The sequence below is a fragment of the Mustela nivalis genome (assembly GCF_964662115.1).
Source record: "Mustela nivalis genome assembly, chromosome: 10".
Lineage (NCBI taxonomy): Eukaryota > Metazoa > Chordata > Mammalia > Carnivora > Mustelidae > Mustela > Mustela nivalis.
Genome location: NC_139029.1, coordinates 53,394,272 through 53,413,653, shown reverse-complemented (window position 1 = coordinate 53,413,653; position 19,382 = coordinate 53,394,272). Strand labels below are relative to the sequence as shown.

The 19,382-nt window shown below is 39.9% G+C and overlaps 1 protein-coding gene across 14 annotated transcripts in view; it reads right to left on the bottom strand.

The window, feature by feature from the left end:
* IL12RB2 (interleukin 12 receptor subunit beta 2) overlaps window positions 1-19,382 on the bottom strand; it is an 80,987-nt gene that overhangs the window by 16,330 nt on the left and 45,275 nt on the right. For all 14 annotated transcript variants that reach the window (XM_082686424.1, XM_082686416.1, XM_082686428.1 and 11 more), the window contains 2 exons: window positions 11,257-11,476; window positions 3,137-3,337 (listed from right to left, as the gene is read on the bottom strand). In XM_082686424.1, coding sequence (XP_082542550.1) covers window positions 3,137-3,337; window positions 11,257-11,476 — 421 coding nt within the window. The remainder of the gene's footprint in view (window positions 1-3,136; window positions 3,338-11,256; window positions 11,477-19,382) is intronic.

The window sequence follows — 19,382 nt, the reverse complement described above, 5'->3', positions numbered from 1 at the left end:
TGCATTCAAGGCATCCATTTTGCTCTCCTTCATTTGAAGATAGTTCAAGGACAGTCTGGGCTGAGGGTGAAGGGATGACCTAAGTCACAAAATCTCAGCACCCTGTTTGCCATGTCAATGGCTTCAGGAAGCCACTGCTCCCACCACCAAGACCAAGTTCACCTCATATTTCATTTGGGAGAGGGGTTGGGCCTGGCTGCTGTCTCTAGTCCTGGAACCAGCCGACCAGCCACCGTGTCATATGCAGGTGTGGGAATTCCAGAGGAGCTCATTAAGCAATTAGTATCATTGCATTTTGCCATGCAAAACGTGAGTTCAGGGCAGAGGCCTTGAGACTGCTGCATCAGAAGCTGTGGGTTTCTTGTGAACAGGCTACACTTAGTGGAGGAGGGAAGAAAATGTGGCTCTATAACTTAGCTGATATTTCCCTTTGTGTGAAGAAAAGAGTCCTAAAAAGCTTGTTCCCTGGTTTGGACTTTAGGGATTCCTGTTTTATTGGCTAGTTCTTACACAAACATGCCCTAATCATTAGCCTTCAGAAGTTCACCTCAGAAAGTCCTTAGCTTTGCTGTCTAGTGTACAACATCCACATTCCTGAGATTTTTCTTTCTTTCTACACACTGGCCCCAACTTCCAGGCTCATTTCCCACTACTCCTGTGCCTACATATATACCTCCCATCCTTGGGCAAAGGCTCTGACTCCATATTTATAAACTACCTCTTTGGTGTTTTTTTTGTCAAAAGCTATTTTCATCTATTAAGTATGGGAGAGGACAAACATTAAATGATCAATAACGAGGAGTCATCACTGAGGAAATAGAGTGGGAGCATGCAGAAGCCCAGGCATCAGGGAAGGCATTTCTAGACACCTACGGATTCTGACATATTTGTAAAAGGAGTAGCTCTGTATGGTTAGAATCATTTTTACTCACCAAAGACAGTACTGACAGTCTCTAGCTTACAACCAACCTACAGCCCAAGAGCTGGACTGTGTTCTGGCCTCCAGAATATACTCCAAAACACCAGTGCTGCCCTGGCAGCTGGGAAAAGGCTGGTGAGGATCCTAATGGCAAGGAGTCACCTTACTGACTGGAGAGTGCCATACTGAATTCATAAGTATGAATTATTTAACTTTTTTAAGTGTTTATTTCCAGAATGTAACATCAACACTAATAGCTAAGCAAGTGTTTTCAAGCAGGGGAACAACTTTAATTAACAAAGTTATTTTACCCAGTATTATACCGATTTCATTCAAATGAGTATTTCTAAAGTGCTTAAAAATCTTTTAGTTCCCTAAATACACAAAACATTCTCTCTTATCATCTCTTTTAATGGCATTTGAGTCTTATTACAGAAATTCTAAAAGTAAGAAACTATAGGGGCCACAGGGTCTAAACTACCCCAAAGAGGTCAATCCTAATATAGTTTAAAATAAGCGTTTACAATTTTGTAGCAGTTTGGAATTCAGTAAATGCCTTTTCTATCCACTGTTTGATTTGATCTGATAGGCGTAACAGCGCTAAAGGGAAGTTGCTTCTACTGCAACAGTTCTAGGGACAGGGAACACATCGCCCTGAGGGCCAACTGATTGTCCTCTTAGAGGCTCTCACATGTAAGGCAATTTCTTTCTCAAAACTGAGCTGATATCTGGTTTATAATGTCTATGTAGAGGACTTAGTTTCATTCTCCAGAGCAACAAAGGACACATAGTCTTTCCCACATATACATCAAAGCCAGCAATAGCCATCAAACTGCCCACCCACATCTAGAATTCTTTTCTATGGGATGAATGGTTCCCACATTATTACTACTACTATTACTAGTATTATTACTATAAAGTAGGCTGTATACCCAGCATGGAGCCCGGTGCGGGGCTTGAACTCATAACCCTAAGGGCAAGACCTGAGCTGAAATGAGAGATGCTTAACCAACTGAGTCACTTAGGCACCCCAAATGGTTTCCATATTAAAAGTTACAGACCCCCAATAACTTGTTCATCTTCTTCTGATATTCTTTGGGTTATCTAGACAACACCATCTTTAGGTGTAGTGATTATAACTGAACACAACCCACTAGAAGTCTGAACAGCTAACCTGTACAAGAGGCTCATGGTTAAGGACTAGCTCACATATTGTTTGGTAGTGTGGTCTGTTTATTCCATTTGTCTTGTCTCCATAGGTAGGGCGTGTGTATCCCCTTGGGGAGATGTAATGATGGCCATGGTGTAATAAAAATATTATAGAGTTTAGAGTTTGAAAACCTATGAAAATCTTAGCCCTGTCACATATTACAGTAACAGTGACAGCTAAATTATTGAGTACTTAAAATGTGTGAGGCATTGTTCACAATGTTTTCTCTCCATTAATTCAATCAGTCCTCACAATAACCCAATGAGGTAGGTATTATTATTTTCCTCATTTGACAGTAAGGAAACTGAGGCAGAGAAACATTAAGTAATTTGCCCTAGGTCACACAACCTAGTAAGTGACAGAGCCAGGGCTTAAACCCAGATAGTCTAGCTGCAGAAACAGCACTTTTTAATACACTGAGTTTATTCCTAAAAGTGACATTGACAAAGTTCTGTCTGATCATTTTAGTATCTTTTTGGATGCTTTCTACCACTTGATAGAAACCACTGACAGATTTGGATTTGAGGACTGAGGTGCTATCATATAGATAAATCTGGATTTATTATCACACACATAACATACAACAGAATTGGGAATGAAAGATCTCCTGGTTTCCTCATCTGTACAAAGGGCAGAGTTAAACACTTGCTGCGCATGATTGTTCTGAGAATTACGTAAACTCCCATGTGGAAGGTGCCTGTCACACTGACGGGTTACTACCTAGCTCTCAGCCATGCTTGTGTGCATCAATGAAGCATTTGTCTTATATGGCTCTGTGCCAGGCATATGAACTATCCATAAATACTAGAGGCTTTGGTCAATCAGCTGGTCTTCTACGGCTGCAGTGCTGTGTTTTAAGGTAGTGTCCTAAAGGACTCAAGGTCATCACTGTTCCTCTCATGCAACTGCCTGTAATTGAGGAAGGTTCTGGGTTCCCATCTGCACTTTCTTTAAAAAAAAGGAGGGGTGCTTAATAGCTTTCGAAGAGGAGGTAAACAACTAAATACCTGAAATCAGAGCCGACATATTGAGTGGGGTACACCGCAGCCAGTTTAGAGGGGGCTGTGTGCCCCACCTGGGATGGGGCTCCCTCCATTCCACCACATACTCCTGGACAGCAGGTGCAGCTTTCCCAGGAGGCTCCCACGTCACCATAATGTTGTCCACACCCTTTGAATCTGCAGAGACCTGGCGAGGAGCCAGCAACCCTTTGGGGGAAAAAGGGGGAAGCACAAAAACAAAATCACAGGTGGATAAAGATATAAAAAACAATTCATCCAGCAAAGTGTTAGGAAAAACCAATTTCTTGTTAAGAACTTCATATTTGGGGCACCTGGGTGGCTCAGTGGGTTAAGTCTCTGCCTCCGCCTCAGGTCTTGATCTCAGGGTCCTGGGATCAAGCCCTGCATTGAGCTCTCTACTCAGCAGGGAGCCTGCTTCCCCCCACCCCTCTCTCTGCCTGCCTCTCTGCCTACTTGTGATCTCTGTCAAATAAATAGATAAAATCTTAAAAAAAAAACCCAAAACCTTCAGATTTGTTTTTATTAGTGCAAGGACCCTGTGCAGGGTTATTGGTAGAATTATTTTCCCTTCATCTTCCACTTCTGTGTCCCCAGAGGTAACTGCTGTAGTGATATATGCATACTTCTAAGCTACCTCCCAGATGTTTATTTAGATATCTATGTATCCTTGAAAGTTAGTGTGACTTTGTGCTTGTGTTCTGTATTTTCATGAAACGTGCTGGGAGTAAATTTAATGCTTTTTCTTACTTTTTTCCTTCCCACTCAATATTATATTTCTGGAGTATGTCCATTCTGCTGCTATATGTAAATACAGTTCATTCCTTCCAACTGCTACTTCAAACCTCTTTCTGTCCAGTCTCCAAGTGACGATCAGGAGGTTTCTTCCAACACTCAGCTAACACAAACAAGGATGCAATGAACATTCTTTGGCATGTCCTCATGTGAGCCTATGCAAGAGTGTCTCTGGATATATCTGCACAGAGTTGCTCAATTATAGAGTAAATCCACACATTATTTCATTAAACACAGCAAGTGATCTTTAATATAGCCAGTCAATTGACACTGCAATAAAAAAGGCATGAAGATTCTTATTTCCCCACCAACAGTGGTTATTCTCCGACTTTCAAGTTTCTACCAATCTGGTACATGCAAGGGGGCATTTTACTGTGGTTTATTTTGTTTTTCTGAATTTTTATAATAAATATGTTTTCCAATTTCTTATGAAGCTGAGCTTCTCTTTATGCATGACTAGCGATCTGACTTCCCCCTCTGTAAACTCCCTGCTTATATACTTCACTCGTGTTTTTTGTTGAGTTTCCTGTCTTTTCTCTGATTTACAGCAATAGGTTTTATGTTCTAGATATCATTTGTTAGTTTCCAACACTAGAAATATACTCCAGTCTTTCAACTCTCTGATAACTTTATGATATGTTTGTTGCACATAAGTATTTACTTTATTTATTTTGATATAGGTGAATTTATCTGGCTTGTACATTTTGAGTCTTATTTACAAATTTCTTCCAACCTGGGATCATGAAGATACTGACCTACATTTTCTCTTATTGGCTTTTGGTTTTACCTTCCCCATTTAAGTTTTTAATCCAAATCTAGCTAAAAGGCTTTTTTTTAAAAAAAAAAAAGGGAATAGATTTTATTATATTTTTCCATACTGTGAGTCAATATTTCCAAATGTGATGCCATCCCTAATATATACCAAGTTCCATACATTCATAGGTTTGTGTCTGCAGTCAACTTCTTTCCCAGAACACACTGTTCACATTACTAGGCATTGTGATGTCTGATTATCTTGTTGATAAAGTCCTTCCCTCATTTTGCCCTTCATTTTTCAAAGTGGTCCTGGATATTTATGACACTTTCTTCTTCCTTTTAGCCTTTAGAATTAGTGTATCAGAGTCCTCAGAAATTTCAGCTTGTACTTTTTATTGGAATTAAGTTAAATTGTTCCATTTGTAAATATGCTGCTTCATTGAAATTATTCAGCTCCTCTTCATAAGCCCCAGTTCCTCCTTAATGGAGTAAGGCTTTTATGCATTCTTTGTTACAGGCTAATTCCTAGACACTTTATACTCTGACTTTGCTCTTTAAAATGGCATCTTATCTTCTACCATTTATTCTACCATTAATTTGTGTGTATTATTCTTATTTCTGGCAAGCCTGCTAAAATTTCTAATTAGTTTTAGTAATTTGTCCACTGCCCTTGTTGAATTTTCCACATAGTAATCTTATTAGCTCCACATGTGAAATATCTTCTCCTTCCAATCTTCAAATTAAATCTCTTACTGTTTTGTTTTTATCTTGTTAAAAATTTTAAAGAGAATGTGCCTACCTACCTTTATAAGGTGATATTTGCTGTAGATTTTTGGTAGAAAGTCTTTAAAAAACTAAAAAAATTTCTTTTTCTTCATAGTTTTCAAATAGGTTTATTTTTATAGAATACTTCTTATTTACTAAAAATTTTTTTCACCAAATACTTTTCACATCTGTTAAAAACATATCCCTTTTCTCTTTTTTTTTTTTATTATTGTGATGAGTTACACTAATACCTTTTTCTGATGTTGATCCATTTTTGTATTCTTGGGGTCAAACCTCTTGATCATTCTGCACTAGTTTTCCTCTCTTCACCCTCCCTTCCCCCTGCTTTTTTTTTTTTTTTTTTTTTTGGCAGAGACTTTTCAAAAGCAGATTTTATGTTTTAGAGAAGTGATAAGTTCGCAGCAGCGTTTTCCACATACTCCCTAACCCCACATGGGGACAACCTGTCCCGCTGCCAATGTCCCATACCAGCATGGCACCCCAGTGTGGCATTTGCCACCAAAAGATTTTTTTTATAAATATTTTCAAGTACTTTTCCCCTTCATTTAGTTTTTATGTTACTGGGACTCTTTTTAAGTAGTTGTTGTAACTTCTCTTCTATTCTTTCCATGTTTTCACTTTTCCCATGTTTTGACTTCTTTCCCACTTTGGATGGCCACTGGAAGATTCTCTCACCCAATCTTCTGCTCATTCATTCAGTCTTCAGATGAGTCCTTTCTGCTATCCAACCTATTGGCTGTGTTCTTGATTTCAAAACTAACTTTCCATATTGAATCTCTTTATTTGGGGCTTCTTCATAGCCACTTATTTCTGACAGAGCCATGTTTCTAGCATCCTCTCTAATCTAAGGATACTTGTTATACTTATTCAAACTCTCATTCCTTCTGTTGCATTAGTGAGATTTCCTATGGCACAGGTTGCCTTTCCCAGAATGTGGGTCTCTCAGATTTCTCCTAATTTTCTACTTTGGGATCTTGTGTTATTTTCTTGGATTGCTCAGCAGCCTTGGCCTTTATCTTTCTGCAGGGGGAAAGTGAAAGATTTCCCTTAGTTTGTGCTTCTCCAGGCAAGTTCAGGTGGGTAGGAGGAGCTGTTGAGGTTAAAAAACTCCAGGCCAGAAAGCCTACAGTGATGCAGCCTAAGCTCTACCTGTATCCAGGTTCCCCCAAGGTCTACCTGGTACGTCCAGAACCTACCCAAGCTGCCATGGCTGTAGCTGCTCTTCACGGGGATTCAAGGCTGTTACTATCTTGTAATTGCCAGGCACATGGGGGTGGATGGCAGGAGAAATCTCAAGAGCCAGCCAGTTCACAGGTACTCTGCTTTCAGTCATCTTCCACAGTTAGGTGTTGGGGCTTCCTTGAAGTTTCTTTGTTTTGCTCTCTAGACTTCCCTGCTCCATAGTAGAGATGTCCAAGCAATGATCATATCAGGGCAATGTGAGCTAGAAGGAGGAGGAAAACCAGAAAGTGCTACCTCACTGCTCCCCCTTATCACTATTCCCCACTGCACTCAGCCATCTATCCTGTCCCTCCTGTCCTTCTCACCTCCTCAGAAATGTGCTTGGTGGTGAGAACCTATAACCCGTGCACTGGCTGTTTTGCAAGGAATTGAATTCCCCAGTAGGAGCTCCCTTATATTCATTTGCCTTGGTATTAGATGTCCTGGCTATGCCAAAAGATTTTTTTTTCTTTTTCTTTTGAGAATGGAATGCATTCATTTAGTATTTATTGAGCACCTATATCTTCTAGTACCATTTGGCAGGTGATGGGCTAAAATAGCCAAAGAGCCCTTCTGACCACTACCTTCTTTGGAATGAGCTAAGCAAATCAACTTGGCACTACCCTGTCTGAATCACCATATTTACCAGGAACCAGCCTGAATTTCCTTCCCACGATATTTGCCAGGGCACATTCTCTCTTTCAGAACTCTGCTAACAACTCACCTTCTTTCTATCACTTTTCAAAATTATTTCTTAGCTTCAATCATTCAACTTCCCATCTCCTTTCCCCCTGAGAGCTTCTGAACAGAGTTATACAATTCATATGGTATTTGGAACACGTCCCCACCTAAGAGACAGGTGGTCTGGTTTTTCAGTCCAGCTCTGCCACTAATTGGATGTATGGTTTTGGCTAGGTTCCTTCAGTTCCTGGGGCCTCAGTCTCTGACATCTGTGTGGGTCTCTGTTTATGACTGTACTGGCTTCTGACTCTCCGTAGTTTCAAGAATTCTTGAACACAGGGACTAGTCTGAAATATTAATTATGTTTTTACTTGTTGACTGCAAGTTTTAGCACACATTCAGTTTTCATTGTAGACCAACAAAATCACTCTCATGGTTTTTTATAGGTAATGCTGTGGCAGGTGCTTTTCACAACAAAGTTGTCCCTACTTTCTGCCTGGGTGGCGGTGGGGGGCACATTGTTTTTCCTTTCCTAAAAGGAAAACTATATATGTGAGTACTGTGAACATATCCTGAAAGAGAGGGAGACAAAATCATGGTATGCTATTCCTATAGATCTGAAAGAGCACTCAAGGACGGGACCGTGTAATTTGCCAGTATGCCCTCCATGTCACTCTGGGCTACCCAGAGTATTGGGTGGTTCAGAAGTGGTCTTAGGAGAGAAAATAGACCCTCGAGATTCCAAGATTTCTAGGACCGGGACGCTCTTAGTTACAGCTCAGTTCAAGTACTCTCCTATCTTACCTCCCCAAGATGTTCATCCTTATTGAGCCTCATCCTTACGCAACACCTGCCCAATCTGGGAGAAACAGGTGTTCCTTTTACCTCTCCCTTTGTCATTGGTTTCCATTGTCTTCCCACTCCTCATGGACTTCATTCCATTAATTAGCTCCTCTCTCCCCTTAATCTCCAAACTCTTCCCTACCCAATTCTTTTCCTCAACTTGTACATTTGCTCAGCTCTCAATTTAAAGCAAACCCTCATGATGACATACCTCTCCCTCACCTGTCTCCCACGAACTTGTCTCTCCATACTCCAGTCACATGTTCCTGCTTCCCTGGCCATCTTCTCCAAGCCCATGTTTCATCTTTCCTCTCTTCCTAGAGTTACCGTGGCATCCATCTAATCTCACACTTATACTGCACCACAGTTTCCTTGTTTATGTCTGTCCCTCCCATGTGACTGAATATAACTGGAGGACCTCAACAGTATTTTTTACCTACTGCTGGATTCTAGCTCCCTTATGTAGTATATGCTCAGTAAACAACTGTTTAATGAATAAAGTAGAGGCCAGCTCTAACATAATGAATGTGTCATTTTGAGATGTTGCTACCAAATCTAAAGAAAGCACCTGGAACAGACCCAGAAAATTCATGAAGTTTATAGCCTCAAGACCCATATGCAGTGACACCTGAAGAAGTAAGGTATTCCTACATACTACATATTAACAACAGCAGGATACTATATAGTGGTATGAGTTCAATCTCCCCAACAGAATTCACCTTAAAAACTATATATGTAGTACCTACCCAGAGAAGAAAAATTTTTTAATAGATAAAGCAAAAGGGAAGGAAAATCACCTATAATAGTTCCATGATGCAGTTGTGACCTCTATTAACATTTCCACATACACTACTAGATTTTTTACCATGCAAAAAATGTGTATTCATGTAAATACATATTTTAAATGGCATCATCCCATATACACTGTTGATAGTCTACCTTTTAACTTATTATATGCATCTTTCCTTGCCAATAAAAGCATAGCTACAACACCACTTTAACCCTGGTGTGGGTTAAGGCAAGTAAGATTCATGATATATTACTAAACCAGTCCCTTCTCTATTATTTTACATTTAGGTTGTTCATGCTCTTTCAGTATTTCAAAAAATTTTCAATAAACATCTTTGTGTTTTACTTTAAAGCACTTATCATTTGCTGAAGATACATTTCTAATGGTAAAGTTTTTTGGTGAAAAATACATTAGTATTTAAAGTTACATATGGCCAAATTGTCTTCAGAAGGTTGTACCAATTTACATACCCATTAACAGGGTACAGCATATCTTTTCCTCACACACTACCCACATGGGGTACGCTAATTCTACTTATTTTTTCTTGGTCTGATTCAGTTTCTCAGGCTTCTCAAAATTTGCATCTCATTGATTGCTAGTTAGGCTGAACATATTTTCATATCTTTATGAAAGATATTTAATTTTTGAGTTGCTTGTTCATATCCCCAGTCTCTTATTTATTTGAAAAAGTAGATAGACAGACAGACAGGTAGATAATCAAACTTGTTTTGCCAAAAAATGTGATATATGCTTCTCTTAAACTGATATTTACATTTTTAAGGCTTTGTGGTGTTTTAAAATTTTTATTTTACTATGCATAGCATTTGAGCTTTCCTCCCCTACAGTTAATTCATCTTCTCAGGTTTGTACTTTAGGTACATACCCACATTAGTCACAGATTGCCAGTTGCCTACCAAATATTCTCTCCTTTTTAACAAGGGAATACTGCTGCCTGAAATATACTTCTAAGCCTCCTTTGCAGCTGGGTGTGACCAGATGACCAGTTAAGAGTCAATGACTACAAGTGTATTGCGTGACCTGGAACAAAGTTCCTCAAGTGTGAGGGGTGGGTCCTCCTTTCTTCCTTCTTTTTCTAGAAGAAAGTAGATAGAGCTCTGGCAGTCATCTTGGATCATTTCCATCTTGAGGATGGAAACCAACTTGGCAGAGGAAATAGAAAGAAGGAGCCTAGAATCCTAATGATGTCCCCAAGGTATCACACCAGCCCTGAACTGTCTACCTCTGGACTTCTTTTATGTGAGAGAACTGATAAGCCACTGTAGTCAGGCCTCTGGTAAGAGCAACCGTTACTCCTAAAAGCAATTCCTAATTTATATACCAACCTCGGTACATCAATATTTACTCGTATTTTCTTCTAGTTATTTTTAACTACTCTATCATCTCTATGTTTATGGATATATGACTGAAAGGATATATAACTAAGATTTAACAGTGTATATAAAATAATCATGTTTGGGTAGAAGCTTCTTTCAAATGATGGTTGCTAGACTCATATGTAGATAAAATTGTCCCACTGAATTTTAAGAAAGGATTTAATTATAGTTTTATTAGGCATTTTTGGAAAAGTTAGGCCAATGATCTTGACATTGAGAAATAGCACTTATAGCCACTTTGTTGACTAATCATAGGCTTTTATCTTGAGAAATCAATTTTCAGAATAAGCAACTATAAAATGGGTATAGCTAGTTGGGAGATTTCAATGTAGATAATTAGATAAATATCTAAATTTGCATAATAAAGAGCTGTAGTATAGAAAAATTTTGCTACAGTTTCATTACAGCCAGAATTTCATTTTAATACTATTGGCTTTAAAAACATGTTTTGACTGTAAATGTAGAATGTTTTTTCCTAGAACTTGATAACACATACTATTCTTATACTAGAAAAATTAGCCAGATATTAGTGTTCAATTTAATGCAACTAACATTTGTTAAGCACCTGCTATGTATTAGTCTCTGTATTTAATCTCACAATGGCCTACAAGACAGATAATATAACCCTATTTTAGAGAGGGGGAAATTGAAACTCAGAGGTGTTAATTCACTTGTCCAAAGCCACTCACAGACTAAGTGCAAAAGAGCCTCTGAAGGCTGTTGGCTCCAAAGTCTAAACTCCTGTGTTACTCATGCCAGGTCCTGGGCTGAGCCTGTGGGAGATAAGAGGTAAGTAAGACACAGTTTACCATAGGCGATATTAAATCAAAGTTGGTACTCACCTGTCCCACACAGGTCCGTTATATTAATATGAGTGGGCAAGGAACTGCCTTTTGAGTTAGCTGCAGACACAGTCACAACCCAATTTCCAGTTCTGGGAATGACCCACGTCCAGGAGGTGTGTTCTGTGATGTTCTGTAGTGTGACTTTCCCTCCTGCCACCTCCTGCAAGGTCACACGATAGTGGAGGATTTTTCCTCGTGCCTCAGATACAGTCATATTCTGCAACAAAACATATTCACTTACTTGTGTACTCCCAGACAAGGTCACTGGATGCTTTGTGGCTGGACCTGATGGCCCCTGCAGCAGTAGGTAACATATGAGTGACCTTTTATTTACATCTCATCTCCTCCACTGAATATTTTTATATGCACCCAAGCCCACGCAGGCCCACCATTTAGGAAAAAAAATCAGTTAACATTTTTTTAAAGATTTTGTTTATTTATTTGACAGACAGAGATCTCAAGTAGGCAGAGAGGCAGGCAGAGAAGGGGGGGGGGGAAGGAAGCTCCCTGCCAAGTAGAGAGACCGATGCAGGGCTTGATTCCAGGACCCTGGGTCCATGACCTGAGCCGAAGGTAGAGGCTTAACCTACTGAGCTACCTAGGCATCCCCTCAGTTAACATTTTTAAAAGCTAATTCATAAAAACACATTGATTTTCCTTCCTTGCTTAAAAATAAAACTTCCTAATAGTAGAAAGCTCAATTACATCTAATGGAACAAGTGCGGAATCTGAACTCAGATGATGTGGGTTTCCGTTCTATCTCTACCAACCACCACTAGCTGTGTGACACAGAGCAAGGCAGTCAGCTCCTCTGAATCTCCACTTCTCAATCTGTGAAATACAACCCCCTCCACACACACCCCTTTTTATATAGAAAGTATAATGCTGCCCATTAAATAAAAAATGAGATTTTCAAGAGCTAAACTCATAAAATCCACACTTAGTGAGCTGGATTAGCCATCTGTGCTAGCAAAGTAAGACACTGTTTATAAATGTGTGACTAATGAGTTTTGGAATTGCAAAAATTCCAATTGAGATCATTTGGGAGCAATCCCAGAAAGTAAGCAGAAAACTAATTATCTGTATTTTAACCCTGTTTGGATAAGGACCATGGGAAACAGAAGCAATGAAAATGGAGAGTGGCCAAGAGCAGTCCTGGCAGTGCCCATCCTTGCCTTGTGCAGGGAGAGGAAGGTTTAGCTTGCCAGACATAAGCATGATGGTTTTTTTGGAAGGCTAGTCCTTCTATGGGTTCAGGTGCTGAAAAGACACACATTAGGACTGGCAAATGCCCCTTTCTCTGATTTTCTACCTCTTAAGCAATCTTCTAATAATCTCTCAGGAAAGGCTAGAGTAACATGAACATCTGGTTCACTTAAAATTTGTACTTTTCCCTTTAAGTGAATAAATTGGCCTTCTGATGATAATTTGGCTTCTGAAATAATTAGCATGCTGAGAGAGAATGTTCCTATCTGCTGACTCAAGTCTTCTGGGTAGCCCAACAGCTGCATTCCTCACTGTAAATTAATCCATGAACATCTAGCTTTTTATATTTCAGTCTCTGGGAACTTGATTAATGCAGGTCCTATCCCAGGTGCCCTTCTGGATCCACAAAGTCCAGGACTGGATCTCATGGTCAGTGCACCAGGGGAATGCCATATTGCTGAGGACTCTTCCAGGTGCACATTCAGCCTTTCCCTAGAAGACATCTTTGTGTTCTGGCAGGAACCAAGGAAGTTAACATTTTAATTGTCCATCACAATCGATTTTAAAGGTCTGTGGTGTGGATTAAAGTTAAGTGTCTGCTTTTGAAATTGTGGTGTTCTGAACTGTTATTAATAAATATGCCCTTTGTCACAGGAGAAAAGCAAGATAAATTAAAGCAAAAGCTGGCTAGGGAAGAACATCCCCTCAGGTCTTTTCTCAATCCATCCTTCCCTGACTCCTCTGTAGGTCTAGAGATAGGGCTATTATTTCACTCCCACACCATGCACCTTCTCCTTCAAGGCACTCCTCAAGAGTTAACTGAGCTCACAAAGCTCCCCATTCTTGGCAGGAACCCAAGGGGCTTTAGGCTTACTCTGACAACCGAGGAACCAGAGCCCTAATTGAAAAAAAAAAAAAGAAATAAAGAAAAACACTTTGCAAATCAGCCCTTATTACCTTCCCCTCATTCTCCTTCATAGACACCTCAGCAATCCCAATCAATACTATGGTAGAGCACTGGAAGAAGGGGAAATGTCAGGTCATCTTGGATCTGATGAACTTGCCTCGGATCCAAGATGCCTCGGATCTACTGCCGTAGAAATCTAGCTGATTTCCACACTACAGTGATCTAGTAAGAGATGTGGGTCTGAAAGATGAGTAAAGGTTCCTAGAGAGTAGTGAAGGGCCTAGACCCAAACCCTTGCATTTTCTCCTCCACATCTCCCATTTTAGACTTGAAAATATTGAGAAGGTAAAGGTAGATTTAAGGTAGTTAGAGAAATAAATACAGTATCCCATGAGTTATGCTTATATAAAATGTCAAGCTCAAATTTTGGGATAAAAGTTAACATCTCTCAGGGAGTTGGCCTCCTTCGCCAATTTGGAAATGGGCTTAACTTGTCCAATATGGTCCATGGAACAAAAAACCAATTTAGTCAATAGGAAATCAGGTATTTATCCAGCTGGGCATAATGTCCTGAAGCAACTGAAAAGAGTTTAATTTGGTTTTTAAAAAATAGCAACATAAATTTTGCAAATAATGCACGTTAATCCATCACCTCTGGATTATATTGGTCCTGATGTAATGGGATATCATCACAGAACCACAGAACCAGAAAGGATTCTATAGTTTAACAATTAATGCAACATTTCATTTTATCAATAGGGAAATAAGTCCAGGACTAGAAATGACTTGCTTAAGGCCACTCAAGGAACAGATGGAGGAGCTGAGAGTGGAACCCAGGGCTCTTGACTTTGAGACTAGAGATCCCTCTACTCTGATGCTGTGCTCCTTACATTGGCAAGCCCGAGACAATGAACAGGTCACTATAGGGTGCTGTGTTTCATAGTTGGAATCCCAATCAAGCTTCTGGCCAGACATTGGAAAGCGGCTTGTCTCATTGTGAGGGTGTAGGACATTCTGAGGTGAAGCATCAACAGCAGACATCAAATCAGAAATTTTGGGAAAGTGGAGGTCCAGAATTCTTCTTTTCCAGAGTCAACAGGCCTTAGGTCACAAGGAGACTAACTGTGAACCCAGAAGAACTACCATGTGAGGAGCCAGCTAGGTCTTTCCAGATGAACTTATTTTACTCTAATGTTTATATATTTGGGTGTGCGGTAAGGAGAAACTATCTTTTTTGGGGCACACCACGAGTCAGAAGCTTTATATCTACTCTCCCATTTAGTCCTCATATCTTCCCATCCTGAGGTTAAGAAATCCACTAGGCTTCACAGACAAAGTAGGGGGAGATTTTAGTGCGCCCCCTGGTGGGCATGAGAGAGGAAGGCGTTGTCCTGAATGTGTGCGGTGTCCCTGGTACTTCTTGTACATTTATGAGCAGTGCTGAAAGGGGTGTCAAGCCAGGGTTCCTGCATTGTCACCCTCTCCTACTGGTAAAGGTATGCTAAACAGGAAAATCTGTCTTATTGTGTCCTTCAGGGTTTTTTTTTTTTTTTTGCTCTGTGTGTGAGAAATGATTTTAACTTAGTAAACGTGACTTTTCTGATTTAGGTTTGTCTAAGAAGCAAAGAGTGAGCAGCTCCCTTATAAAACTATTGTGAGAGTTCTGTTGGCTGAAAAGTCTTTCAGCATCAAAAATAACGTGGTGAATATAAGACATGATAGGACAAAATCTGGCCCATGTCAGAATGCAAGTCCTCTGTGTATTGTTTTTAAAATTATCTTTTTTTAAAGTAATCTCTACACCCAACATGGGGCTCAAACTCACATCCCTAGGATCAAGAGTCACATGCTCCACTGACTGAACCAGACTGGTGCCCCTGTTTTGTTTTTAAGTATATGAGAGGAAAGGTGTTTCTGTGAGTTGATAAATCATTTCTTCTTAGGACTTGAAGAAAAAACTACTGTACTTATCATAAAATGATATTTTATTCTGAAATTCCCCTGATGTAAACACACACACATACATGCGCGTGCACACACACAGACACACACACACAATATGTCAGAACTAAGCCTCCATCAAAGAAGAGAGTCTGTAATCAAAACCTCTTAGAAAGCTGGGGAATTCGAATATGTCACAGTTTTTTCATGAAGACTTTGGGCAGAGCGAGGTCAGTTTTTCTTATTAGGGCAGATCATTCACTTTCCTGCTCTACCACACAGCAGCTATGTGACCTTGAGCAAATTATTTTACCTCTCTGAAGTCCAATTTACTTATCTGTAAAATGAGGATAATTCTATGTACAGATTAGTCTTACTGGAGGATGCAATGGGTTGAGGGAGGCAAATGGTTTCAAAGAGTGCTTGGCGCATGGTAGATTTCTGCCACTTGGTGAGTTCCCTGCTCTCAGTTATTCTATATATAAATCATGATAATTGACACTTTTTCCCATATGACTCTTCTACCAATCTATGAAAGCCCAGCCATCTTGACTCAGTTCTCACCACAGCTCTGTATGGAAGTCTCACCAATGTCATAGTGTTGATTACCAAGTACATACAGTATGTGGGTTTAAGCCTGGGTACCTTGATTTCAGAACTCATGACTGTTTTCAGCAACCCCAGTCCAAACTGAAGAAATCACTGTATTGAAATGATCCATCTGTGGATCTGTCCTCCCACTAGCCTGTCAGCCCATCTTTGCCTCTTCGGCATCTTGCACCATGTTTGTCTTCTAGTGACTTAGCAAACACTTTTCATGATTCTCTCATTAATCTTTGCAGCCACCTCATGTGGTAAATTCTATTACTGTCTGCACTTTACTTGTAAGCAAAGGAAGGCACAGAGAGGATAAGCACCTTGCAGAAGAACACACAGCCAGTAAGCGGTGAAGCTACTACTTGAAACCAGTTAGCACAGCTCTACCTAGAGGAAGAACTCTTAACTGTTGTCCTGTTAGCACTCAGTAGATAGCCCCAGGTGCCTTTGCTACCCTGAACCTATTTAACTGATAGTAATCCTTCCTGCTAGTCACCCTGACACAATGATTTCTACCTTATTTTGCAGCAGAAGAACAGCAAAATAAACTTTGTCGGAGCAAGACTTTGTCAGAGCAAAACTTGAACTCCCCTTCCATCTGTTTTCTATCTTGTTAATTCTTCTCTGCTAGCCACTTTCTTATCTTCGTCATTGACCACATTCTGTCATCCAACTGAAATTCCCTACATAACAGCTAGTATAATATGTATGACTAGTAAGCAAGGCAAACAACCTGTTCTTTCCAAAAATACCTTCAGAAATGCTGTGCCAGCCTGCTGGGAAAGGGAAGGAGACAGAGTTGAATATTACAACAAAACTATCAAAATCTTCTCATTTGCTGCTTTTGTATTTAAATACCAATTCTGAAATTGGATGCCTCTGAAATTGGATGCTGCTTTTGTATTTAAATATTTTGTATTTAAATACCAATTCTGAAATTGGATGCCTCCTTTAATTATATAAAGGCCTCAGGGTCCCGACAGCCAATCTTCCCTGTGGATTTATGATAGACCTTCATTCTACATCAATATAAATCAGATTACAAGTAATGTTTCCTACATTTACTGGATTTCTTTCATATGAGGAGGCCAAAGGACACATCCCCTTTGTGCAATGTGATATGGATGGGAATAGTCTTCATACAACACAGAGAAATACAGGGAGAAAGAGACAAGGGGAATGTGCCAACAAGGCTGCCTCTGGCCACAGCAGCCATTCTGAGGTTCTGCTGTGAGCTGCTGTAAGAGGCTTGTTACTTTCTCTTTCTTCTCACCTTCTGTGGTTTGAGGGTAGCTGTTTATCCAAATGAGTTACTTCATTTAGCAAATGAGTAAAACCCACCAAATCTTCTCCCCGTTTTTAGAACTGAGTTTGCTTAACTCTCTTTTAACTCTTTTTTCTACTGCTTGTGAAGAGCCCTGATCATTCCAGGAGGGAGCTGCCAGCCTCACATAGCCACGGAGCTCTTGAAGTGTGACTGAGATGTGCTGCTCTCTGGTCGGGGGGAGCTCTTAGCCATGAGCACTTAGTGGTTGGATAGGATAAGGATAATGTAAAATTGGTAATCAATAATTTTAAAATATGACTACATATTGAAGTGATAATAATCCATACATACGTGGGTTAAATAAAATACATTATTAAAATTAATTGTACCTTTTTATTTTTATTTTATTTTATTTATTTTTTAAAGATTTTATTTATTTGTCAGAGAGAGAGAGAGAGCGATCACAGGCAGAGTGGCAGGCAGAGGCAGAGGGAGAAGCAGGCTCCTCGCCGAGCAAGGAGCCAGATGTGGGACTTGGTCCGAGCATGCTGGGATCATGACCTGAGCCGAAGTCAGCTGCCCAACCAACTGAGCCACCCAGCTGTCCCCTTTTTATTTTTTAAATGTGGCCACAAGAAAATTTGAAATGATACATGTGGCTCTCATTTGTGGCTTGCTTTATATTTTTATGGGATGGTGCTTCACTGCAGTGATCCTTTACATCCTTTACATCCTACCAAATGTTCTCCCACCCTTGTCCCAGCTAAAATGTTCTTCTGGGGTCAGTTCCAACATTACCTTGCAAGAGGTCTCCTGTGACGCCTCACCCATTCCCCTGCTCTCCTTGCTGACCCTGATCATCATTCCCCTAGCTCAATCTTGAACTGCTCCTTAATACCTAACTGTCCTCATCACCCCCATTTCTGTCCTCCTGGTCTATGAGCTCAAGCACCTGAGGACAGCACTTGTCTTACTTCCATATCCCTGGCATGGAAGAGTGCCCAGTACTAAAGAGAGGCTTTAATATGTTTGTCTGTTGGAGTGAATGGATGATAAATAAAGTGAACTTGGCTTCCTTTATAAACACATATTTCTCTTTCAGATCTAGGCCTCAACCACAATTTCAAGAAAATTTATGGTCTGCTGTGATTAAGAAATTAACAGAAGAAACTGGAAAAGTTAATGTGATTTAAACCCATTGCCATATCTTTTTATACATTATCTATCTATCTCTCTATCTATCTACACAGTGATTTTCTCTTAAAGAATACATGTTATGTTAACTGGAAGAAAAGTGTATTGGAATCATGGATTGAAACACTTAAACAAAGAATAGGAAATAATAAGAAACTTGCACAGAAGGAAGAGACAGGGAATCTGGGGCTCTTTGTGACAGAGCAACACTTTCTAATTGTCATTGCATTTATTGTTTTAACAACACCTTGGTATTTTTGTTTTATTTCATAGATTAAGTTGTACTTTTTGGCTTCAGTACAGAATGAATTTTTGTCTTAAAAATAGCTACAGCAAAAAAAAAAAAAAAAGTACAACATATTTTTGAAGAAACAGAACTTTCGGAAGAAACCTTTGAGCAGAAACCTGAAGTAAATAAGTAAGAACCAGAACAACAAAGCAAAGGTCTCCTTCACCCTCAACACATTGACACAATCACATTCACATACACATATATTCTCAAACACAACCACACTCGTACCCACACAAAACCCCTTTACACACTCATACTCACTCACTGCTGTAGTCTGAATGTTTGTGTGTCTCTCCCCAAGATTCACATATATGTTGGAATCCTAATGTCCAATGTGACGGTATTAGGAGGTAAGGCCTCTGCGAGGTGATTAGGTCATGAAGGTGGAAGCTTCATAAATGGAATTAGTGCCCTTGTAAAAGAGACCCCACAGAGCTCAATAGCCCCTTCTTCTTCTTCTTTTTTTTAAAAGATTTTATTTATTTATTTCAGAGAGAAAGACAGCACAAACATGAGCTAGAGGAGGTGCAGAGGGAGAAACGGATTCCCCGTTCACTAAGTAGGGAGCTGATGTGACGGTCAATCCCAGGGATCATGACCTGAGACAAAGGCAAAGGATTATTAACCCACTGATCCACCAGGCACCCCTCACTAGCCCCTTCTACCATGTGAGGATATAACAAGAAGTCTGCAACTCTGAAGAGGCCCCTCACCTGACC